We start from the raw sequence: 23,755 nt of genomic DNA on the forward strand, positions 1-23,755 counted from the left end.
CAATGAGAGCCAGGTTGATGCAGTGGTTAAAGCATTAAGCTAGTCACCGGGAGTTCTAGTCCCATTTTAGGCACAAAACTAGTTGGGTGACTTGGACCAGTCCCTCTCTCACACCTTACAAAGCAGGCCATGGCATACCACTCCCAAAAGCTTGCCATAAAAACTGCAGGGACTTGTCCAGGCAGTCATCAAGAGTCAAGAGTGATTCGAAGGCACCAAACTAAAAAGACACTATCAGCCCCACCAGGTACACCAAGAGCTAAAACTGCTTTTATTGAGAGTGGCTATAACAATAACATCTTGCAATTGGACAGCACAATTGTGTTTGCGCTGTTCTTTGATATAATTCAGTGAAATAAGGAGACCATTATCTGGACATTCTGGGCTTTGAAAAGGCTTAGCCCTTTTGCCTAGGCAACAACATTGCATAATTTCACCAAGGTCATCTTCCTTACTCTCTACAGATATTTTGTAACATAAATATTAGGAACATGCTGAGTCACTGCTATTTGCTGAGTCACTGATATGTTGCGTAAGGATTTTAAAAAGTTACAAATGCCAGCTTGGGGGAAGTGGGACCAGAGTTTCTTTACTAAGGGCAATCTCTTATGACTAAATTAAGCTGGCTGTTCTACTTACCATTCTACCCTTTGTATAAGTTGCCTTTATCTTTTCTTCTTTTTCTTCAGGGTTAACTGCTATAGTGCGGTGTCTGCTCAAAGTCCTTTTGGGGGATTCAAAATGTCAGGAAATGGACGTGAGCTGTAAGTATAGTCACTGGGCTTTGCTTCAGATTGAAAGGATAGGTTTGCACCCGTCTGACACACAGAGAAATGCTAGCATTCATAAATCAGTTGTAGGTTTCTTTGTATTAAAACAATGGGACTGTTGCTGTACAGTCTTGTTTGCAGGAGACTTGTCTTCACACTATATAGTTTTTAACTGTTCCATTGCATTTATGAGGAAGAAATACAAGGAAGTTATCATCACTTTATATGATGATCCATCACATCTTTTTATTCTGTGATATTCATGAGCCATGTTTTAGTAGAAATGATTTCATTTTTTATTCAGTGGTTGCTGGGGGAAAAATAAATGGCATTTTTACTCTTCTTCCTCTGGTGTTCAGGTTCACTGTCTGCTCTGGTAAACTAGTAGCAAGTTAGTCTTTCTGATGCTCTATTCAGCATCCAAGAATCAAGCTCCAGGAAAGCTTGGTCTCATTTTTACCTAATAGTAGCTCCCTTCCCAAAATAGTATCAGGATCAAATACACCATCAGACAATTTTACCTTCTTGTAGTATTTGCAGCCCATAGGAAAAAATACAGGACAGTCTGGATACAAACATTATTTTATTTTTATTTATTTATTTTTATTTTATTTCCATTTATATCCCGCCCTTCTCCGAAGACTCAGGACGGCTTACAAGCTTAGCAGTAGCCTTCATTCTATGTATATGCCTGCTTATTAGGGCTTTCACACACACCCCCAAGCGGCATTATTACAAAGTCAGCTTATTGCCCCCAACAATCTGGGTCCTCATTTTACCTACCTCGGAAGGATGGAAGGCTGAGTCAACCTTGAGCCTGGTGGGATGCGAACCTGCACTAAATGCAGGCAGCTGGTGTTACTTGAGGCATTAGCCCACTGCTCCACCAAGGCTCTTAAGAACTATTCTCTTAAGAACTATTCTTACAGTGTTTCTCTTCTCTTTTTTTAAGGGGTGAATACGGCCTTCACGAATATACAGAAGTCAAGACAGTCACAATCAGAATTCCACAGAAGAATTCATAATGGCGCTACAGAGCCATGTCAATTGCTAGGCCAAACTGCAAAAGCCAGTTGTGTTGTGAAATGCTTTGTAGCAGGCTATTTTCTCTGTTTAATTTTGATTTCCTTTTTTAATCTATCTTTAACAGTTATGAACGGTAATTTAGAAAATTTGAAATGTTCAGTTAGAAAAAAAGGGGGGGAATCATAATGCCTGAATCAAATTAACAATTTATGGACCTTATTCAAATTTTATTTGCCCACTTAAATAGTTTGTAGTGCTGTGCGAAATAAATGGTTAAAATATACATTTACAAAAATTGCACACTTGTATTCTAGAGGTGTTAGTTTCCTGTTCTTTTGTATGATCTTTGCAAAAGCACTGATATATGGTTATCAAATAAACAGTTTGCTTTTGCTAATGGTTTCCTCTTGATATCAATCTTCTGGTTCCTGCTGTATTTGAATCTGCTCATATTACAGAACTATTCTGAATATACACTTTCTCTCTTTTTTCCAACTGCAATTGGTACACATCAGCAAACACAAACAGCAAAGTGGTTTAATTTTTAAAAGAATTCCAACTGTGTAATGCTGCTGAAGGACTTTGGGGCTGTCTCAAGCTACATTTGTCCTTTATTGAATCCTAAAGCAAAACAGATGCCAGTTTTGCTGAATTCGGATGGACTTACCATTTTGAGCTGCATGAAAGAAAGGCTGGATATATAATTACAGTTGGGAGTCCCTTACTACTGATCCTAACCATCACCACAACCCTTCAATTAAGATAACCATCTGATACAGATAATAAAAATTTATTGGAAGTGAAGGAAAACGTGTGGCACTCATGTTCTTTAACTCTAATTTTAATTAGAAACCACTGATTTGCTCTAGTGCAGGGATGCCAAACTGGTGGCCCACAGGCCAGATGCGTCACACACAGGCCACGCTCACCCCGGCTCCGCAAAGACAAAAAAATATTGTGATACGTCACAATACATCACGTGATGCAATTGAATTTGAAACCCATGCTCTAGTGGTTAAGTCACCAGGGGAGAAAGTGGGAGAACATGAATTCAAGTACCGCCTCAGCCAAGAGAGTCAGCTGGATGACCTCGGGCCAGTCATTCTATTCTCTCTTAGCCATCTCACCTCACAGGCTGGTGGTTGTTGGGAAAATAGAAGAAGGAAGGTGTGTTGGATTTATATGTTGCCTTGAGTTATTCATAAAAATAAAAAATAATAAAATATGAAAAATAAGTAATTGGATTCTATTGTGATAATCCAACAAGAACAAGAGGGCCACAGATTTCCCTGAGATAAAAGAATGTCTTAGAACCAGACATTTATTACTTTTTACAAATCCTCAAGACGTAGAGGAAAGAGGAAATGGCCTTGATGGACAGGAGGAAGAGGTGAAACTCAGACAACAATGGGATTAAAGAAGACTGAGTCAAGTGTAGGAATGTATTCAACATCTCAGACAAGCCCTTCCCTAGTTCTCATGAAGATAAAAGGAAGAAGGGAACGCACATTCAGACTTGCAAGATTCTGCTACTAGAGCTTTACAATAAAAATAGTACTGACCTACATGACATTAGATTCCTGGTCTAAAGTACCCTTGGAAGGCTGACACGGGTGCTTAAAAGCAACACTATAATTTGGTAAATATGATCTTATTGCAAATGGAGGGGCCAGGAGCAGAGTGTCCTGTAAATTAGAAGAATGTCAGTTCTGGGAGCTCACAATATAATGCACAAAAAAGAATGAAGATACCTCCATTTTTAATTCTTTAAAAAAAAGTCTTTTTGGACTACAGCCTTGGTGATGCGGTAGCGGAATCAAAATACACAGAGGTTTATTTGATGGAAATCATTACATCTTTTAATAAAACTGTACTTTTGAAAGGAGCCTGACATTCTGTTTTATCAACACAGTATTTTTTATCATTACTTATAAAAGCATTTATTACATCATGAATTGCATTCCGTACCTCTGTATCTTTTTCTCCACTTCAGTTTCTCCATGCATCTCCATACAAATATTATTTGTACATGAGCCTTAATGTCACATACATTTCCAAAATCTCCTGCTCCTCAGTCTAGAAAAACTCTTTTCTTTCCCTTGTTTTGGGAATGGAGAAAACATTCATTTTTGGGCCATTGTTTTCCAAACGGAAGATTGCATGGCATCCCTGCCCACTTTACTTCCACAAGAGGAACAGCCCTCAGATTCATCAGGCTGATGCTATAGATTGGTTACTTACTTACTTGTTTCACCAATTTAATTACCATATCTTATATCAAGGTACCTCAACCTATGGAAATAGCTTGGGTTTATGTGGGGGGAAAAATTCTTGCACCTATTTTAGGCAAGACTCTTGTATTGTTAACAGCCATAACATCTCCTGACATGGTTTTTGTCCCTGCTGAGATACTGTAGAATAATACTTCAGTTTCTACATAGACAAGACGAGGAGTAAAGCAAGGATCCAACAATATATGACAGAATAAAGCTGAAAATACTGTATTTGATTTATATCCTGTCTTCATTCAGGATCTTAAGGTGTCCTCTGCTGTTTTCCCCTACAGCAGGGGTGTCAAACTGCTGGCTCGCAGGCTGGTTACATCATGCATCACGCGCCCAGCCCAGCTCCAGCAATGTGAAAAAAGTTGTGACATGTCACATGACACAGTGAGTTTGACTCCCGTGCCCTACAGCAAGAACTCGGGGAGACTGGGCTGAGAAAGTATCTGGACCAAGTGATCCTGGACTGAGCTATTTTGACTGAAGGTAGAACAGTGTTTCTCATCTTTAGAAACTTTATTTTCTGTGAACTTCAACTCTCAGGATTCCCCAGCCAATCCATACATCTTAAAGTTGCCAAAGTTGAGAAACACTAAGGTTGACTGAAATCCATGTTTTTCCAGTGCTGGGCCATTACCTTATCCTCTATAATAAACACTGACATAAAAATAAGTATGAAAAGGTAGAGAACATTGAAGAGTTCAAAACTGTTAAAAGGCAGATAGCTACTATGGCTTATTATGCAATATGATAGATTGGTCTGAATCCAAACAAATAAAATATCAGAAAATATTTCAAGCATTAAAAGAGGTAATATAACATTATCCATTAATAGCTACAAACAAATATACACTAAGCCATCCACCTAAATGCCATCTAAGCATACATTTTTTTCCATTGGAGCCAAGCCCAGCTCTGTGTTAATCCAATGTGCTGAATTTGCCCACAGATCTTGCCAAAACAAATAGATACACCTTTTGCAAATTCTGTTTCTAGAGGAGCCTAAGATTAATCATGTTGACTGTTGCCCAAGACCATTTGAAATATGGCTGAATGCAGAAAATCAGCAACCTGGCAGTTACTACAAGATTAGTCAGACATTAGCATAAGATACAAATAGAGAATAAAGTTAACCCAACAAGCCAAAAGTACATCAAAATGCTGAAATGTTGATAATATGAGGCAAATGCTTCCTTAACATACTTGTATTCTAATGTCTGACACAATTATATAAGTTAGGGTTAAGGTTGATAAGTGGATGTTAGAGTTTCTTCAAGTCTTCAAGACTCTTTCCTTCTAGTTCCCTTCCTCAATTTGAAAACAAAGTTTCAGGGATCAATAGGGTGGATGAAATTCAAAATGGACCGTGCTGAGGGCTGCTGGGAGTTGTAGTTCAGCATTTTAGGAAGGCTGCAGATTCCTCAGCCCTATTGGTCATCTCTGAACTAAACTGTAACTTAAGGAACCTTTTATGTTGACTTCAGTCTTTTCTGCAAATTGGTCCTTTACCTCTGAAAAAGGACAAATTTTGCCCCTTCCTTAAGAAGCCTTTGCTATATCCCATTTTACAAAACAATTTTTTGTCCAGTATCTTATCTCCCTTTCTTTGGGAAAGGTGATAGGGAAGATGGTTGGACAACAGGGCTTTGGAGGAGGCAGGTTATATGGATCTTTTTCTGTCATGATTCAGACCCACTATGGGACGGAAATGGCATTGGTTGTGCTTATGAATGACCTCTGGCATGGGAAGGGATGGGCTAGTGCAGGGGTAGGCAACCTCGGCTCTTTTATGACTCATGGACTTCAACTCCCAGAATTCCTGAGTCAGCATAGTTGACTCAGGAATTCTGGGAGTTGAAGTCCATGAGTCATAAAAGAGCCGAGGTTGCCTACCCCTGGGTTAGTGCATATATCCTGGCCCTTATAGATCAGATCAGAGAGTTGGGAGTAGATGGCATGGTGTTGTTCTGCTCTGTCCTTCAGGGTCAATTCCAATTGGTTGATTATCCTTTACTAGGCCGGGTGCCATAGGGTATGTTTTCTCTCTGTTTCAACCTCTACATGAGGCCACTGAGTGAGCTTATCTGTCACCATCGATGAGGTATCCTCAGTAGGCTGATGATATGCAATTATATATCTTAACTCTAGCAAACTAAGTGATGCCATTATTACTTGGATTTTTTGTCTTCTTTATTAGTGTTGAAAAATGATATTAGGACTTTTAATGTGGTAGTTTAAGCATTTATTTTAAAAAAAGAAAACTTCAGGAAAACATGTTTTCTCTTTTTAACCAAGGCCATTTTTTTGGTATGTGAGAACTTCTCTTTTCAGCATCAAACAACAGAGAGCGTCTTCTGAAAGTCCTTGAATACACTTGTAAGTTTTAACAAAGATACAAACCCAGCTGGGAAAGAGTAGCGCAATCCATACATTTGCCACTTGTCTCGAAACAATGTTTTTTATTGCTCAAGTCTCACATGTAATCGCTGTATTTTATTGTTTGATCACTTCCTTGTTTCTGTATCCTATAAAAGATTTATTTGCAATTAAGATACATTTTGGTTAGAAAAGATATTTTAAACCGACATTATTATTAGGAAAATGGAACAAAGATGTTGATATTCAACTGTACATGTATTAACAACAATAAGAATTGTATTTGCCTAGTGTGGGAAAATGTGTACTACCGGAAGAAGAGAGGAAGCATTGGATGGTGTAATATTGGGCCTAGATTGAAGAAATTAATTATGGACCACTGAATTACTAATGGACCCAGGACAACACATTGTTTATTAAGTACTTATGATTGCAAAACTAGAAAATTAATAAAATATTTATTTAAAAAGAAAATTTGACCACCCAACCCTAAATAAATGCTTTTTACTTTGACTGAATTGGTGATTCATATTTTCAGGTGGGCAAAGAGACCTCATTGCAAAGATAAAAAGGTATCTGGCTTACATTAGAACCCATTCTACAAATGCTACTCTATGGCCAATAAGCATAGACTTTAACTTTGTCTTTACAGGAATTCCCTAAAATTATTTGGCACTGCACAGGTTAAAGCGATCTGAGGGAAAAAAATGGCAGACAAGAAAAATACATAGTGTTTCTCTTGCTTTAAACTCATCAGCCCCACACTTCTTAAAACAGTAAACTTTGGATGGACCTAAAATTATTTATTTTGAAGGTGACACATTTAATCACAACACTGAACCAGACACCTGGCAAATGTATAACAAAATAGAAGGCCAAAATGTGAGATTTTGCAGAGATAAGAACCTGTGAACTGGAAAAAAAAATCCAGGAATAAGTTAAATATTTAAAACTAAAAACCTCCATTGTTTAAGGCATTGTGTCCATAAACAGAAAACATCTGTTTAATTTTAATTCATTACATAGTGATAGGGATCCAGTTGCTATTATGAATTATGCATTTAAGAATATCCCCCCACGATCAAGACATTTTTTGTGAAAACACAGACAAAAATTCTATGCAATGACCACTTCCCAATTTTGCAGTTGAAAGTTGCCAATCCTAGCTAAACCCAATCAAATTCACATGGGACCAGCCTTGGAAATTTATTTCTCCCTAATAAAAAAATATCTATTGGAATTAAAACATTGTAAAATATTGTACCCATTTTAAAGAAATTAATTAAATTCCCATGCCTCGCTCTATACTACACAAGCCACTCTTGCAACAGTTAAGAAGTATTTATGTAGAGACATTTCTTCTTCCAGCAGACAAAGCAAAAAAGGAGGACCAGAAGAAGAAAAAGAAGATGGAAAGAACAAGTGATGGAATTGGGAAGCAAAAGAGAAAGAGAAAATGGAAAAAATGCCAGAAGAAGAAATAACTAGGCAGAAAAGGAAATAACAGAGTGAGAAATTCAAATTCACCAGAACACTATTTCACCCAGGGAATAGCTAATGTTCAGGCTAATCATTAATGGTATCATTGCTTCTCTGCAGTCTGCAACCATTTGCATCTGCAGTCCATATTTTCATCAGTATCTCTCCAGGCTTCACTACAGTTGCCCTACCTCAGCTGCAAACTGACAGACGATCACCGGACGACTGTAAAACAAAGCAGAGAATGAACAGATTAAATTAAATCAACTCAAGGTAAAAGAACTGTGAGGGTGAAGGTTCATTCTCCAAGCTTGTGGCTTGGTTTTTGAACGTTTCATTACCAGGCTAGGTAACATCTTCAGCATTTCACTACCTAGCTTGGTAACAAAACATTCATAAACCAATCCACAAGCTGGGAGAATGAACCTTCACCCTCATCCTACACCCGAGCTACAGATATTCGCCATTATAGTAAAAGAACTATTTTATTGCAGGATCCAATCTTGGTCAGTCACCAGGACTAGAGGTTTAGTCTTCTGAGCTTTCAGATTTGTGCTGGAGCCCATCCTCAGGGAGCTTCTTTCTGCTGGAATGTGTAGGGAATGTGCAGAGTTAACCCACCCATTCTGATAGAAAGAAATTCTCCAAGGATGAGTCCCAAAATTCAGAAGATTAAACCTCTGGTCTTGGTGACCGACCGAGATTGGATCCTGCGACGTTATCCTGGGATACGTGTATTTGCCTTCATTCGCAACTATTTTATTCCTTACATACCTAATGACTTTCCTTATTTTTCTTCGTTGTAATGCAGTTTGCTGATGACCTTTAGAGCAGTGGTTCCCAACCTTTCCAGCTTTGCAGATTGGCGGTAGCTGCAGGGGATGGTTCCGTGAAAGTGGAGGTGCGTGCATGAGCACACTCACCTGCTACTTGCGCAGCCCGGTGCCAGATAGGCCACAGCTGTGGCCCAGGGGTTGCAGAACTCTCTTAAGAGGGTCTCTGGGAATACTGTCTTTTTTTTCTTTTTTTGGGGGGGAGGCTTTGGCCCTTGATCTGCTTGTTTGCTCCCAAAGCAATTATATGAACCCAGGTTGAAACAGCTTATCCCAAGAATACTGAAGAAAAAATCCTGGCTTCCTTATACTGCATTGTATATTGGTGAATAATGTACTGCACTATATATACTGGTGAATAATGTGAGATAAAAAGCTAGACGTTTGGTGATTTAAGACTTGTGGACTTCAGCTCCCAAAATTCTCCTTGTAGCATGCTGCTGGGGAAATCTGGAAGTCAAAGTCCACACTTCTTAAAGTTGCTATGTTGACAACCACTGTTTTAAGACATATTGGTGGTAGGCCGGAGAGGAGTGGCTCAATGCCATTTTTTTTTTAAATGAACCTATCCCATACCCTCCTGTGTTGTCCTGCAGGCACATCAGCAGACAGTAAGAGTTGTACATTTATTCAAAACAATATAGTTGTTTTAGTGATAGTTCTATTAGTCTAAGTTGGCATAAAATCAGAAGGACTCTGTGGATTTTTTTTTTACCAAAACATTTTATTAAAAGGTTTAAGTTTTCTTGAGCCACAGCAAGAGAGCTCTGCCCTCTGCTGGTATCATGCTTCTATTACATACAGAACAAAGTCAATAAAACATGAATCCCCTAATTTTCTGAATTTCTAAGAATACTTTTATATGTTTTATTTTTTATTTCCGAATTAAATCAAAAGGACAAGGAAGAAAAAATAATTTTTCAGACCAAAACAAACTTTCTTATTTTTATGTGTTCATTTGCTATTAATTTTTTTTAAAAAAAACTGTATGCCATCCACTCCTATTTCTGGCTTTTTAATTGCTTGCTAATTTTCATACAGTGAATATTCTGAAGGCCAAATATGGCTCTTTTTAGGCTCAATTCTTAAAACCAGTTTAAAATTAATCTATGCCCCACCCATTTAAGCACCTTGAACTGGACCAAGAAAGTTACTGGTAACCGGTACAGCTGATTCAGAATCAGGGTATGTGACACTTCCTCGAAGATAGTTACGCCATTAGCACCATCTTCAAGGCATGCCCCTCCAAGAGCAGATTGCAGCAATCCACTTTGGTGGCGTGAGCCCCATTCATCGAAAAGCCTCTTTCCTGAGCATGCATGTGCAGATTATTTTAAAAAGAAAAAAAGAAAAAAAGAAAATAGGGGAATCCATGGATACCATCTGGGGGTATCACATATTGATATCCCGGCTGATGTTGCAGAAGATGACAATGCAAGAAACAGAGAATCTCATTGTTGTGAGTTCTTAGCTGTATAGAATGCCTCTGATTACACGACCCATTCATTTTTAATTTAATAGATAATTTATGCCTTAGATAATAGCAGCTTTCCTTTGCTCACTAATTGTATTTCCTGGGCAGTTCATCAAGTTACAGTTGTCTCTACAGGCAGAAGATTCTGGGGAGCGAAGGTATAGTTAGCTCCTGTTGCCTGCACACAGAGATATTGTGAAAAGGAACCGAAGGGCTGGTGCAAAGGGAAGAAGGAATGGCCTTGATGGACAGAAGGAGTAGCCTGAGTTGAAGCCAAGAAAGTAATGTGAGTAAACAGACAAGCTCTTCCCTACTCCACGTGGAGATAAAGGGATGGAGACAAAACACATTCAACCTTGTAAAGTTATATTATAATAATTGTACAATAAAAGTACTACTCTACTGTACAGGTTACGCAGCCTGATCTCTCTTGAAAGACTAACAATATTTTGCAAAGTTTTGATGAAATTGACATGGGTTCCAATTTTTCTTTTTCTACTGGGGCTCCCCCCTGCCCCCCCTTTTTTCCCTTTCGAAACTTGGGGGGGATTTTCTAGATTCAATATAGTGCAGGAGACGATACTTGGAAGAAAGGAACTTCAGGAGTCAAAAATCCTCTCTGTTCATCAACCTAATTTTGAAGCCTATTCTCTGAAAAGCAAAATAAAAAGTCTTTATCCTTTTTTGGTAAACTTGGTTTGCATGTATTTCAGACTCAAGTAGGCATGCACCATCCAGATTGTTTCTAAATATGTAGAGTACTGTTTCTGTTTGCTGCACGAACCATGTTTAAGAAAACAAGAAAACAAAGAAAGAACGGCTTTGTGCCACTTCCTCAAGACAGGGAACCCCAAAAAGATAACGGCAGGCAGACACTTTGAAAGCCAGCAAACATTCAGCACCCTCCCAGTTAGGACATCATTGAAGTTTCATCTCATGGAGGTTTTTGACTAGCTTATACAGGCAATGCTCTACATATGAATAGGTTATGTTCGTAAGTCTGTTTTGCTTGCCAGTCCAGCAAGCAAACCCAACAATTCACCAGCCAAGTAATGTCTGCATAGGTTCTGAACTATAATTAAGCATACCAGCTTTGCAAAGATCTCATCTCACTGAAGTTTACAATGAAGGAGAAGACAATCTATCTTACCTTGGAATGCTTTGCCCTCCTTCTAGAATGAGACGATCAAGGTTTAAGGTTGAAGATTTCTGACAAGAATGAGACCATGAAGGCTAAGGTGTCTTTGTTTGTACCAAGTGGTGATGAGACAGAGTGGAGGACTATCTGCTTCTCACGGTTAATTGAAATGAAGATGGAAAAGATCACCCTATTCTGCACAGGTGCTGGGCAGAAACAAAACATGGCCCAAGTATAACCCTTTAGCACCTGAAATAATGCTTGCTTAATTCTGCACTATACACTGAATCATTGCTTGAAAATATAAACCTATAGAGAGTTCTATGCCCCGTGCACTAATGTGAAAAGATACATATCGTTATCTGATTCCTCCTCATCAGTCTTCCAGTGGAACCACCAACACTACACAACTTGGATATTTTAATATACATGAGCTAGCATTAGGGTGGGCAGTGACGAGAACAAGTTTCTGGAGACCAAGCTGTTCAGGGCTATAAAATTATTATTATTATTATTATTATTATTATTATTATTATTATTATTGATTAAATAATAATAATTATATGCCTAAATAATAAATTTATATGCCTCCCTTCTCCCTAAGGACTCAGGGCGGCTCACAACAATAAAAAATTAAAAAACATAGAATACAAAGATTTAAAAAGAATTAAAGAATAAATAAAGAAATAAAGGACAATTTAAGCCGATAAAAACCAAATTTAAAAACCATGATCAGTCCAGGCCCGCTTGTTGGAACAACCATGTCTTCAGGTCACGGCAGAAGGATCGAAGGTCAGGGGCCGACTCTGTGGGAGCGAACAGGGCGATGTAAGGTTGACATTGGCAGCAGGTGGTCTCACAAGTACCCCGGGCCTAAGCCATGTAGGGCTTTAAAGGTAATTACCAGCACCTTGAATCGCACCCGGAGGACAACCGGAAGCCAATGCAGCTCGCACAGGAGTGGTGTAACATGGGAATATCTCGATACTCCCATAAGCACCTGCGTGGCCGCATTTTGCACCAGTTGAAGCCTCCGGGTGCACCTCAATGGCAGCCCCATGTAGAGAGCATTGCAGTAATCCAGGCAAGAAGTGACAAGGGCATGGGTGACCATGCATAGGGCATCTCGGTCCGAAAAGGGGCACATCTGGCGCACCAGGGAAACCTGTGCAAAGGCCCCCCTGGTCACAGCAGTTAGATGATCCTCCAAATTAAGCCGTGAATCCAGGAGGACACCCAAGTTGCGGGCCCTTTCTGAGGAGGGCAATAGCTCCCCCCCATCAAAAGAGATGGAACATGTTGGATAATATGAGATGCCGGTATCCACACTTGGGAGTGTCCCCTTCTGTTCACTGCATACAAACAGACAAATCATAGATCTAGAAAATGAGCAAAAAGGGAACAACAAAATGAATATACGGTTTTCCTATGAACACATTTGGGTTCCTTTCTTGGAATGAAGAGGGTAAAGGGACACAAGATAGAGCTGGATAAAACTATATATGACATAGATATAGTGATGTACATAATGTTTCCCATGTTGGAGGTTAAAGATCCATGGAAACCCAATGTAGAAGGACCCCAGTCCAATTGAAGAATCATGTTCACAATAGGCATTTGGTCCCCATCGTAGGTGGGGACTTCTGGGAGTGGAAGTCTACACATCTTAAAATTGCCAAATTTGAAAAACAATTGTTTAAATACTGTTGCTGAGAAGCAGCAATAAACAAAAATTATAACCCTCCAAATCAGGCTTGTGAGTTTCCCAAATGCATCCAGACTATGACTCAAAAAGCTAGACTAGATCCCTCCCTGGCTTGATCCAGCAGATCTCTTCTGATACATTCTGTGATTTAGCAATCTTAGCAGAGCCACCTTGAATATTCCTACTGGTTCTTCCTGCTGGTTATTATTAGATCATTTTTAATTGCAGCATTACCAATATGGAAACATATTGCTGGGAAGTTGTTCTTATTGGTCATTTAGATGTGGTCCTGGCATCCTTGGCTGAAAAGCTCCACTGGCTGAATTTCCAGGATGTCCATTCATGCTTTTGCCTCGAGGTGCTGGTGCTCGTGTCACGGCTATTTGGGGAGGAGGTACAGGGCCACCCCCTCGTCCTTTGCAGGGAGGGGGAAGGTTTCCATTGGCTACAGCAGATCTTTCTTCCTGCTCTTTAGGTGACTTCTTCTTGGACTCCTTCTCTCCTTTGTTTTTATCTGAAATGGTTTTGGGAAAAGAATTGTTGATTTTTAAAACCCAGTGCACAAATGTGAATTCCTAACCAAAGCCCTTCCTAAATTCTCTTGTGGATTTTTGTGGAATAAGTTCATGAGGACTAGAATCCACCAGAGATTATATTTGGAGGGGTTTCAGGGTGAGGTTAGCATTCTCAGAACGCAATCAGTAATAAAACCAATTGAAAGTTTCAATTTGCTCTTCTATCTTTAGATCAGAAACCCAGCTGAGTCTTTCCTTTGAATGAACTTTGAAAATCAGAACTAAGGGAGCAGGTTTTGTTGTTTAATGGAAATTCATTTAATTTGAGGAAAACTATTTTAGCTTTGGGAAAGCAAATGTATACAATTATACAAAGCTGTATAACTGAAGTAAAAACAATTCAAAATCAAAAAATGTAGGTATCTATCTACACCTCTGTCAAGACAAGATGTCATTAGCTGAGAATGAAACACTAGAAATTTTAGCTATTCTTAATGTAGAAATGGATAAAGGTGGTATATGGAGTTATTCCTTTATCTGTAAGGTTTATATTCTGTCTTTCCTATTTGAAGGATTATATGCCACATTTCAAAAGAAAAATATCCTCCAAAATAACAAAATCTGTTATTATCATAAAACACCATTTTATGCCTACATTGACATTTATATGTTTATGAAGAAGATTGGAATATTGTATACAAGAATAGTATAACATAAGAAAGGAATGAGCTTCAGCCTAAATCATAGGTGCAGAATCTATTTTGCCCTTCTAGTGTCATGTCTGGGATAAATAATAGGTACTGTAAGGCCAGAATGAAAAGTAAATATAATTATCATTAAATATACTAAACACAATTGCCCACCTCCTATGTACCGGTACTTAAATTTCCATTCTGACATATTTATATATATTTCTATATATATTTGTTTTTTCTTATTTATTAAATGTATATGCTACCTGGAGTCAGTAAGGTGGGAGGTATAAAGAGGTAATAGAATAGAATAGAGTAGAGTAGAGTAGAGTAGAGTAGAGTAGAGTAGAGTAGAGTAGAGTAGAGTAGAGTAGAATAGAATAGAATAGAATAGAATAGAATAGAATAGAATAGAATAGAATAGAATAGAATAGAATAGAATAGAATAGAATAGAATAGAATAGAATAGAATAGAATAGAATAGAATAGAATAGAATAGATCAATTGGATGTGACTTTTGACATGGCTCCAGAAGCCAAGATTCAGGGAGACACACAGTTTGGGTATCCATGTCCTAAATGAATCAGGAAAAAAATGCAATCAAGAAAATAATTAACTCTTTCCCCCATATCAATGGCAAATGGACCTCAATATCCAAATGTCAAGGATAAGGAAGCAATCCATAACCCATGGATCACATGCAGCCACAAAGAACATCCATGTACAGAACAAGATTCCTTAAGATGACTAAAGAAGATTTTTCCTCATCAGGTATGGAAAACAATGAGAGAGAAGGAATCATTCTAAAGAAAAGTACTAACAATAAGGGCAGGGACTTTGGAATAAAAGTCTAGTTGGACATTATTTAATATTTTATTGTTATGTATATGTAGGGATGTGGGTCTATACATATTTATTTATTTATTTATTTATTTATTTATTTATTTATTTATTTATTTATTTAAATTTTTATACCGCCCTATTCCCAAAGGACTCAGGGCGGTTTACAGGGCAACATAAAATACAATATAAAAATAGTATAAAATTAAAATAGATTAAATTAATTAAGCCCAACAATTAAAACAATATTAAAAGCTAAAACCCCTTCAGTCCAGGCCTTATAGATAAAAAAAACAGGTTTTCAGGCCCCGGCGAAATGAACGCAGATCGGGGGCGGTCCGAAGTTCCACCGGTAATTCATTCCAAAGGGCAGGCGCACCCACAGAGAATGCCCTCCCCCTGGGGATCACCCGCCGGCACTCCTTAACCGACGGCACCCTGAGAAGGCCCTCCCTGTGGGAGCGCACAGGATGATGGGACGTTGATGCCGGCAGCAGGTGTTCCCTTAGATAATCTGGACCCAAGCCATTTAGAGCTTTATAGGTCATTACCAGCACCTTGAATCTCACCTGGAGGGCAACCGGAAGCCAATGCAGCTCACGGAGAAGAGGTGTTACACGGGAGTATCGGGAAACTCCCATAACAACTCGCGCAGCTGCATTCTGCACCAGTTGAAGCCTCTGCATGGTCCTCAAGGGTAGCCCCATGTAGAGAGCGTTGCAGTAGTCTAGCCGGGAGGTCACAAGCACATGGGTGACTGTGCGTAGGGCATCTCGGTCCAGATAGGGCCGCAACTGGCGCACCAGACGAAGCTGGGCAAAAGCCCCCCTGGTCACAGCTCCTATATGGTCTTCAAAATTGAGCCGTGAATCCAAGAGGACGCCCAAGTTGTGAGCCCTATCGACGGGGGGTAACACCTCACCCCCATCATTAGTGATGGAACAACCTGGTTAACCCGAGATGCCGGTATGCACAGCCACTCAGTCTTGGCAGGATTGAGACGAAGCCTGTTTCTCCCCATCCAAACCCGGACCGCCTCCAGGCAACGGGACATCACGTCGAGTGCATCACTGGGTTGGTTCGGGGTGGAAAGAAAAAGTTGGGTATCATCAGCATACTGATGATACCCCACCCCAAAACCACGAATGAGCTCGCCCAGCGGTTTCATGTAGATGTTGAACAGGAGGGGAGAGAGGACCGACCCCTGAAGGACTCCACAAACGAGAGATCTCGGGGCAGACCTCTGCCCACCCGTCAACACCGACTGCGAGCGGCCCAGGAGGTAGGAGGAGAACCACCGCAAAACAGTGCCTCCCACTCCCAACCCCCTGAGACGCCGCAGTAGGATATCATGGTCGATGGTATCGAAAGCCGCTGAGAGATCTAAAAGGACTAGGACAGAGGAACATCCCCTGTCCCGAGCCTGCCAGAGATCATTCACCAGTGCGACCAATGCCGTCTCCGTGCTGTACCCGGGCCTGAAACCCAATTGGTACGGGTCCAGATAATCAGTTTCCTCCAGGAACAGAGGAAGCTGATGCGCCACCACACTCTCAACAACCTTCACCAAAAAGTGGAGGTTGGAGACCGGACGGTAGTTATTTAAAACAGCCGGGTCCAGGGCAGGCTTCTTGAGGAGGGGTCTCACCACCACCTCCTTCAAGGCGGCAGGGAAGATACCCTCCTTCAAAGAAGCAGATATTACTTCCTGGAACCAGCCTCGTGTCTCCTCCCGAGCCGCATAAACCAGCCAGGAGGGGCACGGGTCCAGTAAACAAGTGGTGGAGCTCAGCCTTCTCATGATCCTGTCCACATCATTGGGGGAAACAGGATCGAACTCAGTCCAGATAACATGCTCAAGACCGCTTGATTCCTCCATGCCTGACTCTGCCCAGTCAGAGTCCAAACCGGTCCGGATCTGAGCGATTTTGTCCACCAGATGATGACTAAACTCCTCAGCCCGTCCCTGTAAGGGATCCTCCCTCATCTCCCGATTAAGGAGAGAGCGAGTCACCCTAAACAGGGCGGCTGGGCGATTTTCTGTGGACGCGATGAGGGCAGCGAAGTAATTAGACTTCGCCATCCTCATCGCAGTGAGATAAGACCTTGTAAAGGCTCTTAGTCGCAATCGGTCAGATTCAGACCGGGTGGATCTCCAACCGCTCTCTAGACCCCGTCTCCGATGCTTCATCTCCCGGAGCTCCACAGAAAACCATGGGGCCCAACGGGATCTGTGCCGGGTCTGGGGTCGCAAGGGTACAACATGGTCAAGTGCCTTGGTGGCCACCCTTTCCCAGGCATCCACCAAGGCATCGACCGGGCTGTGAGTGAGGGAGCTAGGTAAGGACCCAAGCACCATCTGGAACCGTGTTGTATGTAGTGTGCTTTTGGGGGGTGTCATGTATGTGTTTCACTTTGAGAGCGGGCAACTAAATTTCATTTTTGATGTGCACCACTGTACCCACAGTAAAAAATGACAATAAAGTTTATCTTATCTTATCTTATCTTATCTTATCTTATCTTATCTTATCTTATCTTATCTTATCATCTTATCTTATCTTCTCTTCTCTTCTCTTCTCATCTCATCTCATCTCATCTTATCTAGATTTCAAAGCATTCCTCACCTTGGCCTCCCTTGGGATTGCTCTGAATCTCAACAGAGACTTCTTCGTTGTCCTGTGGTTTCTGAGCTTTTTGTTTGTTCCTCTTTTTGTTTTCTTCAGATAGCTGGGAAAGAAGAATAAAAAGAAAAACCTCATAACTAAATCCAATAGAATGGCTGACTAACGAGCAAAAAGAAAATCAGCCCGGTGTCTTCAGCCTTCTTACATTTTGCAATTTCTTCTTGAGCTCCAAATTCATAGCCTGATATCCTTTCGATGTAGCATTGAGATAGTAGATGCTCAAGCTAAAGTGGGGGAAGCATAGGTTTTATGGCAGTCAATGATGATGACAATGACACTGATATAACAACCATCTTCAAGTTCAAAAGATAAAGTTTAATGACTTTGAAAAGGAAGAGAGGAAAAAGCAGGCTGTGTGGAATGGAATGGATATACGAGTTCACAAACTACAGATTGTTCCCACCGAGATTAAAATCCTTTCTGTTTTTCTCTGTCTCTAAAATTACCCACTTTACAGGGCTGTTGAGCAGATAAATAGGTAAGGAAGGCTCACTCAGCTTCTTGGGGGAAAGGGAGAACAACAATATAATAAATTGAATAAACATTGAGATAGGGAAGGTTGTACGTACACCATCAGAAGAATGAAAGGTAGGATCACACCAGGGTTGGAGACCAGACTGAAAACCTTCTGAAACCAGGAAGGGAAATCATGCTCCAGAGTTTCTCCAATGACTTCAAACATTCTGGTTTTACCACTATTAACAGAAATACACAGAGATGTAAATAAAAACCAGATGAAGACTGTTTGACTTCAAATTAATACCAAATAAAAAGAAACAGCATTTCTAACCATAGCAAGAGTATTATTACATCAGTCTGGATAGTTATTGGAATTTCTTCAAAAGGGTAATCTTTGTTGGAAAAACTTCCAGGGATGGACACCCCATAATTTCAGGGAGGAAGCTGTTCCATTATCTCATGATCAAAAAAATTTGCTCCTTATTGGTGAAAAGTGGAACAGCGCAGTGGTTAGAATTCAGTATTGCAGGCAGCTTGGAGTTTTGTTCAAGGTTGACTCAGCCTTCCATCCTTCCAAGATCGGTAAAATGAGGACCCAGATTGTTGGGGGCAATGTGCTCTGTGAACCACTTAGAAAGAGCTGTAAAGCACTAAAAAATGATATATAACTACATGCTCTTGCGCTTGATATTATTTTCAGTTTTGATTTTTCTCTGTGAAGCCCTAGGAAACAGGGAGTGGCAAATCACTTCCAAAATCTTGCTTTAAAAAGCCCTTTAGGGCAGGGGTAGGCAACCTCGGCTCTTTTATGACTCAAGGACTTCAACTCCCAGAATTCCTCAGTCAGCATAGCTGACTCAGGAATTCTGGGAGTTGAAGTCCATGAGTCATAAAAGAGCCGAGGTTGTCTACCCCTGCTTTAGGGACTTGTCCAGACAGTTGTCAGAAATCAACATTGACTCAAAGGTGTGTGTGCCCATAAACACACTTTCACATACACGATTATGAGAAATGTATGGAGCATTTCTGCAGATCACCAGTGATACCACGGACCAAAGATTATTACAATTTCTCATAGCTACTTGCACCTTGCACTTTTCCATCTCCTTCACCAACTTTAGCCCTCAAACATTGTCAAAATTCTTAAATACAACTAATCTGTCCTTTTGAAGAGTTTCATGTTCCGAAAGGCAGGGACCTCTAACTCTCTGACACTGAGCAATGATGTCAACAAGCAAGACTTCTTTTCTTCTGTCAATTCTAACATATATACTGTAATCTGTTTTCTCAAGCTAAATCTTTTCTGTCTTCTGGAACTGAAAAAAAGCTTACGAGTCTGTACTGTATAATCATGTATCACATTGAAAATGTCACATAAGAAAAACCCTCTGGGTTCAACTTGACAAGTCTTTCCCTTCCTGTAATGATTTTTTCTATAGCTTGTTATAACCAATTATACAAACTGTTATTAATAAAAAAGATTACACTAACAAGTTAACAAATGCTGCAAACTGACTACAACTAGCATGTAACTGAGGCTCTTTTAAATGTGTTTGGAAATACCCCAATTGCCCTTGTGATCAACAACCATAAACCCTCAGCTTTTTTAGACTAGTGATTTTAAGAAAATTATATGTACTGGCATAATAACTGTGAAATATGGACATAGATACTCACAAACACCCTGAAAGCAAATCTAACAAAATCTCCTAACTATAGGATGCTCTCTACTACCTCTGATTTTTGTCTGTTTGATGGCTTGTAGGTGTCCTTTCCAAAAAAAGAAATACATTTTATATTGTAAGCATATGTGGTAAGCATCAAGGTACGTTTTGCTGACCATGTAGGCACCCACAAATTTTCTATTGAAAATCAAAGGTAATATGGTAGTTCAGGCATGTATGTTACAATCCACTTTACTCGTGGATTCAAATAATGTGATGTGAACTATTCATCTTGTAAGAATCTACCCAATGTTATTAGTTATCTATTCATCAGCGCCATATCACTTAATAAAGAAAAGGATACTCGAAGTAATAGACCTGAATGGACCACAGTCAAATGATGGTGGAATGGATACGATGGTATAGACAACAGGCAGTGTCGAGAGGAATAGAATGAACAGGAGCATCGCCATGTAGAAGTTATTGGATCTTGAAGCTTTGAAGACTCTTTCATGGGGAACATTACAGCACATCACAGCCCAACACTGAAGGTACATAGATGTATGGAGGCGGAGAACATTGATGGCAGGAAGACATGGTGCATAAAAAGAACCCATCCTAGAAATAATAATAATAAGGACAACCAAAGGATTATATGCTGGTCACAACTGAACTTTTATGGCCCCTGAACCTTTCTCTGCTTGTTGACTTGGTTACAAAGCTTACAAGTGTGCTTTTTTTCCCGTCATCATGAGTGCCTGACCCACCAGAGCAGGGAGGCAGGGAATGCTACAGGAGTCCACTCCTATGAAGGTACAACTAACAGGACAAAGAAGAGGGCCTTCTCCCTGGTGGCTCTCTCTCTATGGAACATCATCATCACAGAGAAAAGATTGACCCCCACTTGGACACTATCGCAGACATGTCAAACTCATGTGTCATGTGACATCACACAACGTATCAGGATGTTTTGCCATTGCCGGCAATGGGGTAGACGCGGCTCACTTTATTTGCTCAGAGATGCTTTGCACAGAAGCTATTTCCAGTGTTGTCCTATAAGGTGATGGATTAATACATTGTATACTTATTATCTCACATCTAAGATCATATTTTTATTCTAAGTTCAGTTGACTAATACAGAAGAAGATGAAGTCCTTTTATCATTTTCCAAGATATTCGAGATTTTTGATTGAAATAAATGCACTGGATGTTCAAGCAAATATATAAAACTGTGTAGTTTTTGCTAAACAAAGACATTTTTAAACTGCTCTCACAGACCACCATCCATTCCAGCAAATGGAGATTTCCAAGTATCATACCAATCAATAAGGTGGACAAATTAATAGGAGTTGTTCATTTTTAGAAGGGGCAAGGACCTAAAGCTTCATTTCAAAATATTGTGGAATTGTTTCTCTTGGCAACCTACTAAGTCAGGAGAAAGAGAATAGGGGAGGAAAATAAAGGAGAGCAAGATGAGAGGAAGATGAAGAAGAGGGGAGAGAGATAAGTTAAAGAAGCTGGGCAAAGAAAAAGAATGCATTGGCTACGGTCACTTTCATGTCTGACTGGTCTACCTTAGCTTCTGCCCAGGGGTCTGCATGGGGAAAGAAAATTTTAAAAGCTAGAGTTTCAATACATGACTGTGATTGCCATCTGGACCACCAGTAATAGCCTTTGAGAATACCCCTTCTGTGTCATTAAGTAGAGTTGTGCAACACTTGGCTGAAATTAGCAATAGCAATAACACTTAGACTTATATACTGCTTCATTGTGCTTTACAGGCCTCTCTAAGCAGTTTACAGAGCCACCACATTGGCCCCAACAATCTAGGTCCTAATTTACCAACCTCGGAAGGATGGAAGGCTGAGTCAACCTTGAGCTGATCAGGATCAAATTCCTGGCAGTGGGCAGAGTCAGCCTGCAATACTGTATTCTAACCACTGCATCCTTCAATCCTTAATTGAAGGAACCTGGAGGAAGTTAAACCTGCAATATTGAGTTAGCTGGCCTTGTGGAAACAGGCAATCCCACAAGTAAACTATGTTTAATGGCCTATAATGGAATGAGCAGTGAGTTAGCCTGAGGTACTGCGTTCTAACCATTGCACCACCATGGCTCCCTAGAAATTAGGAATGATTATGGTCCCTGATGAAAATAGAAAGGTGTAACAAGAGCAATACATTCCACTTTTATTTATGACAGCTGACACAGAGAACCAGCAATGTTGCTTGAGCAGGCATATATTTTAGATCAAACTAAGTGGTGTTTACTCCTTTTCTCTCCTGTGGGATAATAAAATTGTGCAAAGCAGACTGAGATCTAACAAAGCTGAAATATCATTCCTCCCCAAAAGAGGTGAGGGTGAGAAAGGACACTAGACACTAGAATTTGACATAAGAGTAATTATTGAGGGGTCCTTGGTGCTCTCTGAATTTGGAGATCTCTGACCTTGGCCCAATGATGTTACTTAGTTTAGTAATGAAACATCTGCAAGAAAACAACCAAGCTCTGTGAGCACCAAGGACCCCCTCATTTCAGCCCTGAGCTACAAATATTCTCCTGTATGAGTAATTTTTTGGTAGACATTTAGTAAAATTCAAGAAAATAATCACCTTGTTTTGATAGTTAATGCCCAGTTTTGGAAAACAGATATAAAATTTCTTGTCACAAATATGTAGCCCTCACAAGTCATCATCTCACCAGACGCATGGTGTCAGAAGGTTGGAGGTCCCTTAAATCAATATTTTGAGCACTAAAAGAGGAGGCAATACTACACCCCACTACTTCTTTCTAAATGCATTGCTTGAACAGCATAAGTGAAGTGTCTCAATGGATTCACAACAGCATCGATGTTCATTACAATATAAGAAGGTCTGTGCCGAATTGGTCTTGAAGTGATTGATGGGATTGCTAATTCTGGATGACCTATTACGATATTAGCAAATAATTGTTCAATTGCTCAAGGAATTTAGTAGTTCACCATACAGCTTCTATGGGGGTTATGAATATTCTGAGTTTAAGCAAGGTTAAAGCAAGCGAAGGGAATCTGCATCCTAAGGCACATCCTGCCCTTAGTTTAACTTCATAGAGGCCAGTTTTGGAAGACCTTTGGAAGTGAGCAATTCAGGCCTCTAACAAGACTGGCTTCAGGAGGAGAAAGAAAAGAGGGTATCAGAATGTGAAAAAAGGAGTGGCCAGAAAAATGAAGGGATCAGGAAAAAAGGTGACTGTATTTATAGGTAGTCCTCGACTTACAGCCATTCATTTAGCGACTGTTCAAACATTACAACTGCATTGCAATTAGTGACTCACAACTGATTTTCACACATAGGACCGTAACAGCATCTCCATCGTCATGTGATCAAAATTTGGACCCTTGCATTTATGATGGTTGCGGTGTCCCGGGGTCATGTGATCCCCTTTTGCGGCCTTCTGACAAACAAAACCAATGCAGAAACCAGCTTCACTTAACCACCATGTCGTTAACTTGGCAACTGCAGTGATTCACTTAACAACTGAAGCCAGAAAAGTTGTAAAATGGAGCCAAACTCACTTAACAACTATCTTCCTTAACAATGGAAATGTTGGGCTCAGTTGTGGCCGTATGTCGAGGACTACTGTAATCTGTTTGCTGCTTGTTTTAGACCTGCTTACCATTGGCATGTAGCATGCCCACAATAAATCAGCCTTTAAAAAATATATATATTACCCAGAAAGCCTGTGGACTAATAGCTGTCATCCAATCAATACACCCCAGTATCATTAGCCCTACTCAGACCTGTGAAAGCTCTCCAGTCTACTCGCCAGGAAGCAGAATG

General features: G+C 40.1%; 2 protein-coding genes across 3 annotated transcripts in view; one reads left to right on the top strand and one right to left on the bottom strand.

Annotated features, from left to right (window-relative positions):
- The window catches only part of ALDH1A1 (aldehyde dehydrogenase 1 family member A1), a 52,569-nt gene extending 50,077 nt beyond the window's left edge, over window positions 1-2,492 (top strand). For both annotated transcript variants that reach the window (XM_081320303.1, XM_081320302.1), the window contains 2 exons: window positions 690-764; window positions 1,723-2,492. In XM_081320303.1, the coding sequence (XP_081176429.1) occupies window positions 690-764; window positions 1,723-1,795 (148 nt within the window). In that variant the 3' untranslated portion in view covers window positions 1,796-2,492. The remainder of the gene's footprint in view (window positions 1-689; window positions 765-1,722) is intronic.
- Window positions 2,493-13,349: 10,857 nt separating this feature from the next.
- Window positions 13,350-23,755, bottom strand: part of TMC1 (transmembrane channel like 1) — a gene marked incomplete at its 3' end in the record, with an annotated part of 128,747 nt that continues 118,341 nt past the window's right edge. Inside the window, exons 16-20 of the mRNA XM_081318878.1 lie at window positions 20,316-20,555; window positions 18,384-18,509; window positions 17,960-18,038; window positions 17,755-17,857; window positions 13,350-13,597 (exon numbers count right to left, since the gene is read on the bottom strand). Coding sequence (XP_081175004.1) covers window positions 13,350-13,597; window positions 17,755-17,857; window positions 17,960-18,038; window positions 18,384-18,509; window positions 20,316-20,555 — 796 coding nt within the window. The remainder of the gene's footprint in view (window positions 13,598-17,754; window positions 17,858-17,959; window positions 18,039-18,383; window positions 18,510-20,315; window positions 20,556-23,755) is intronic.

This window comes from Vipera berus (assembly GCF_964194415.1).
Source record: "Vipera berus genome assembly, chromosome: 2".
Lineage (NCBI taxonomy): Eukaryota > Metazoa > Chordata > Lepidosauria > Squamata > Viperidae > Vipera > Vipera berus.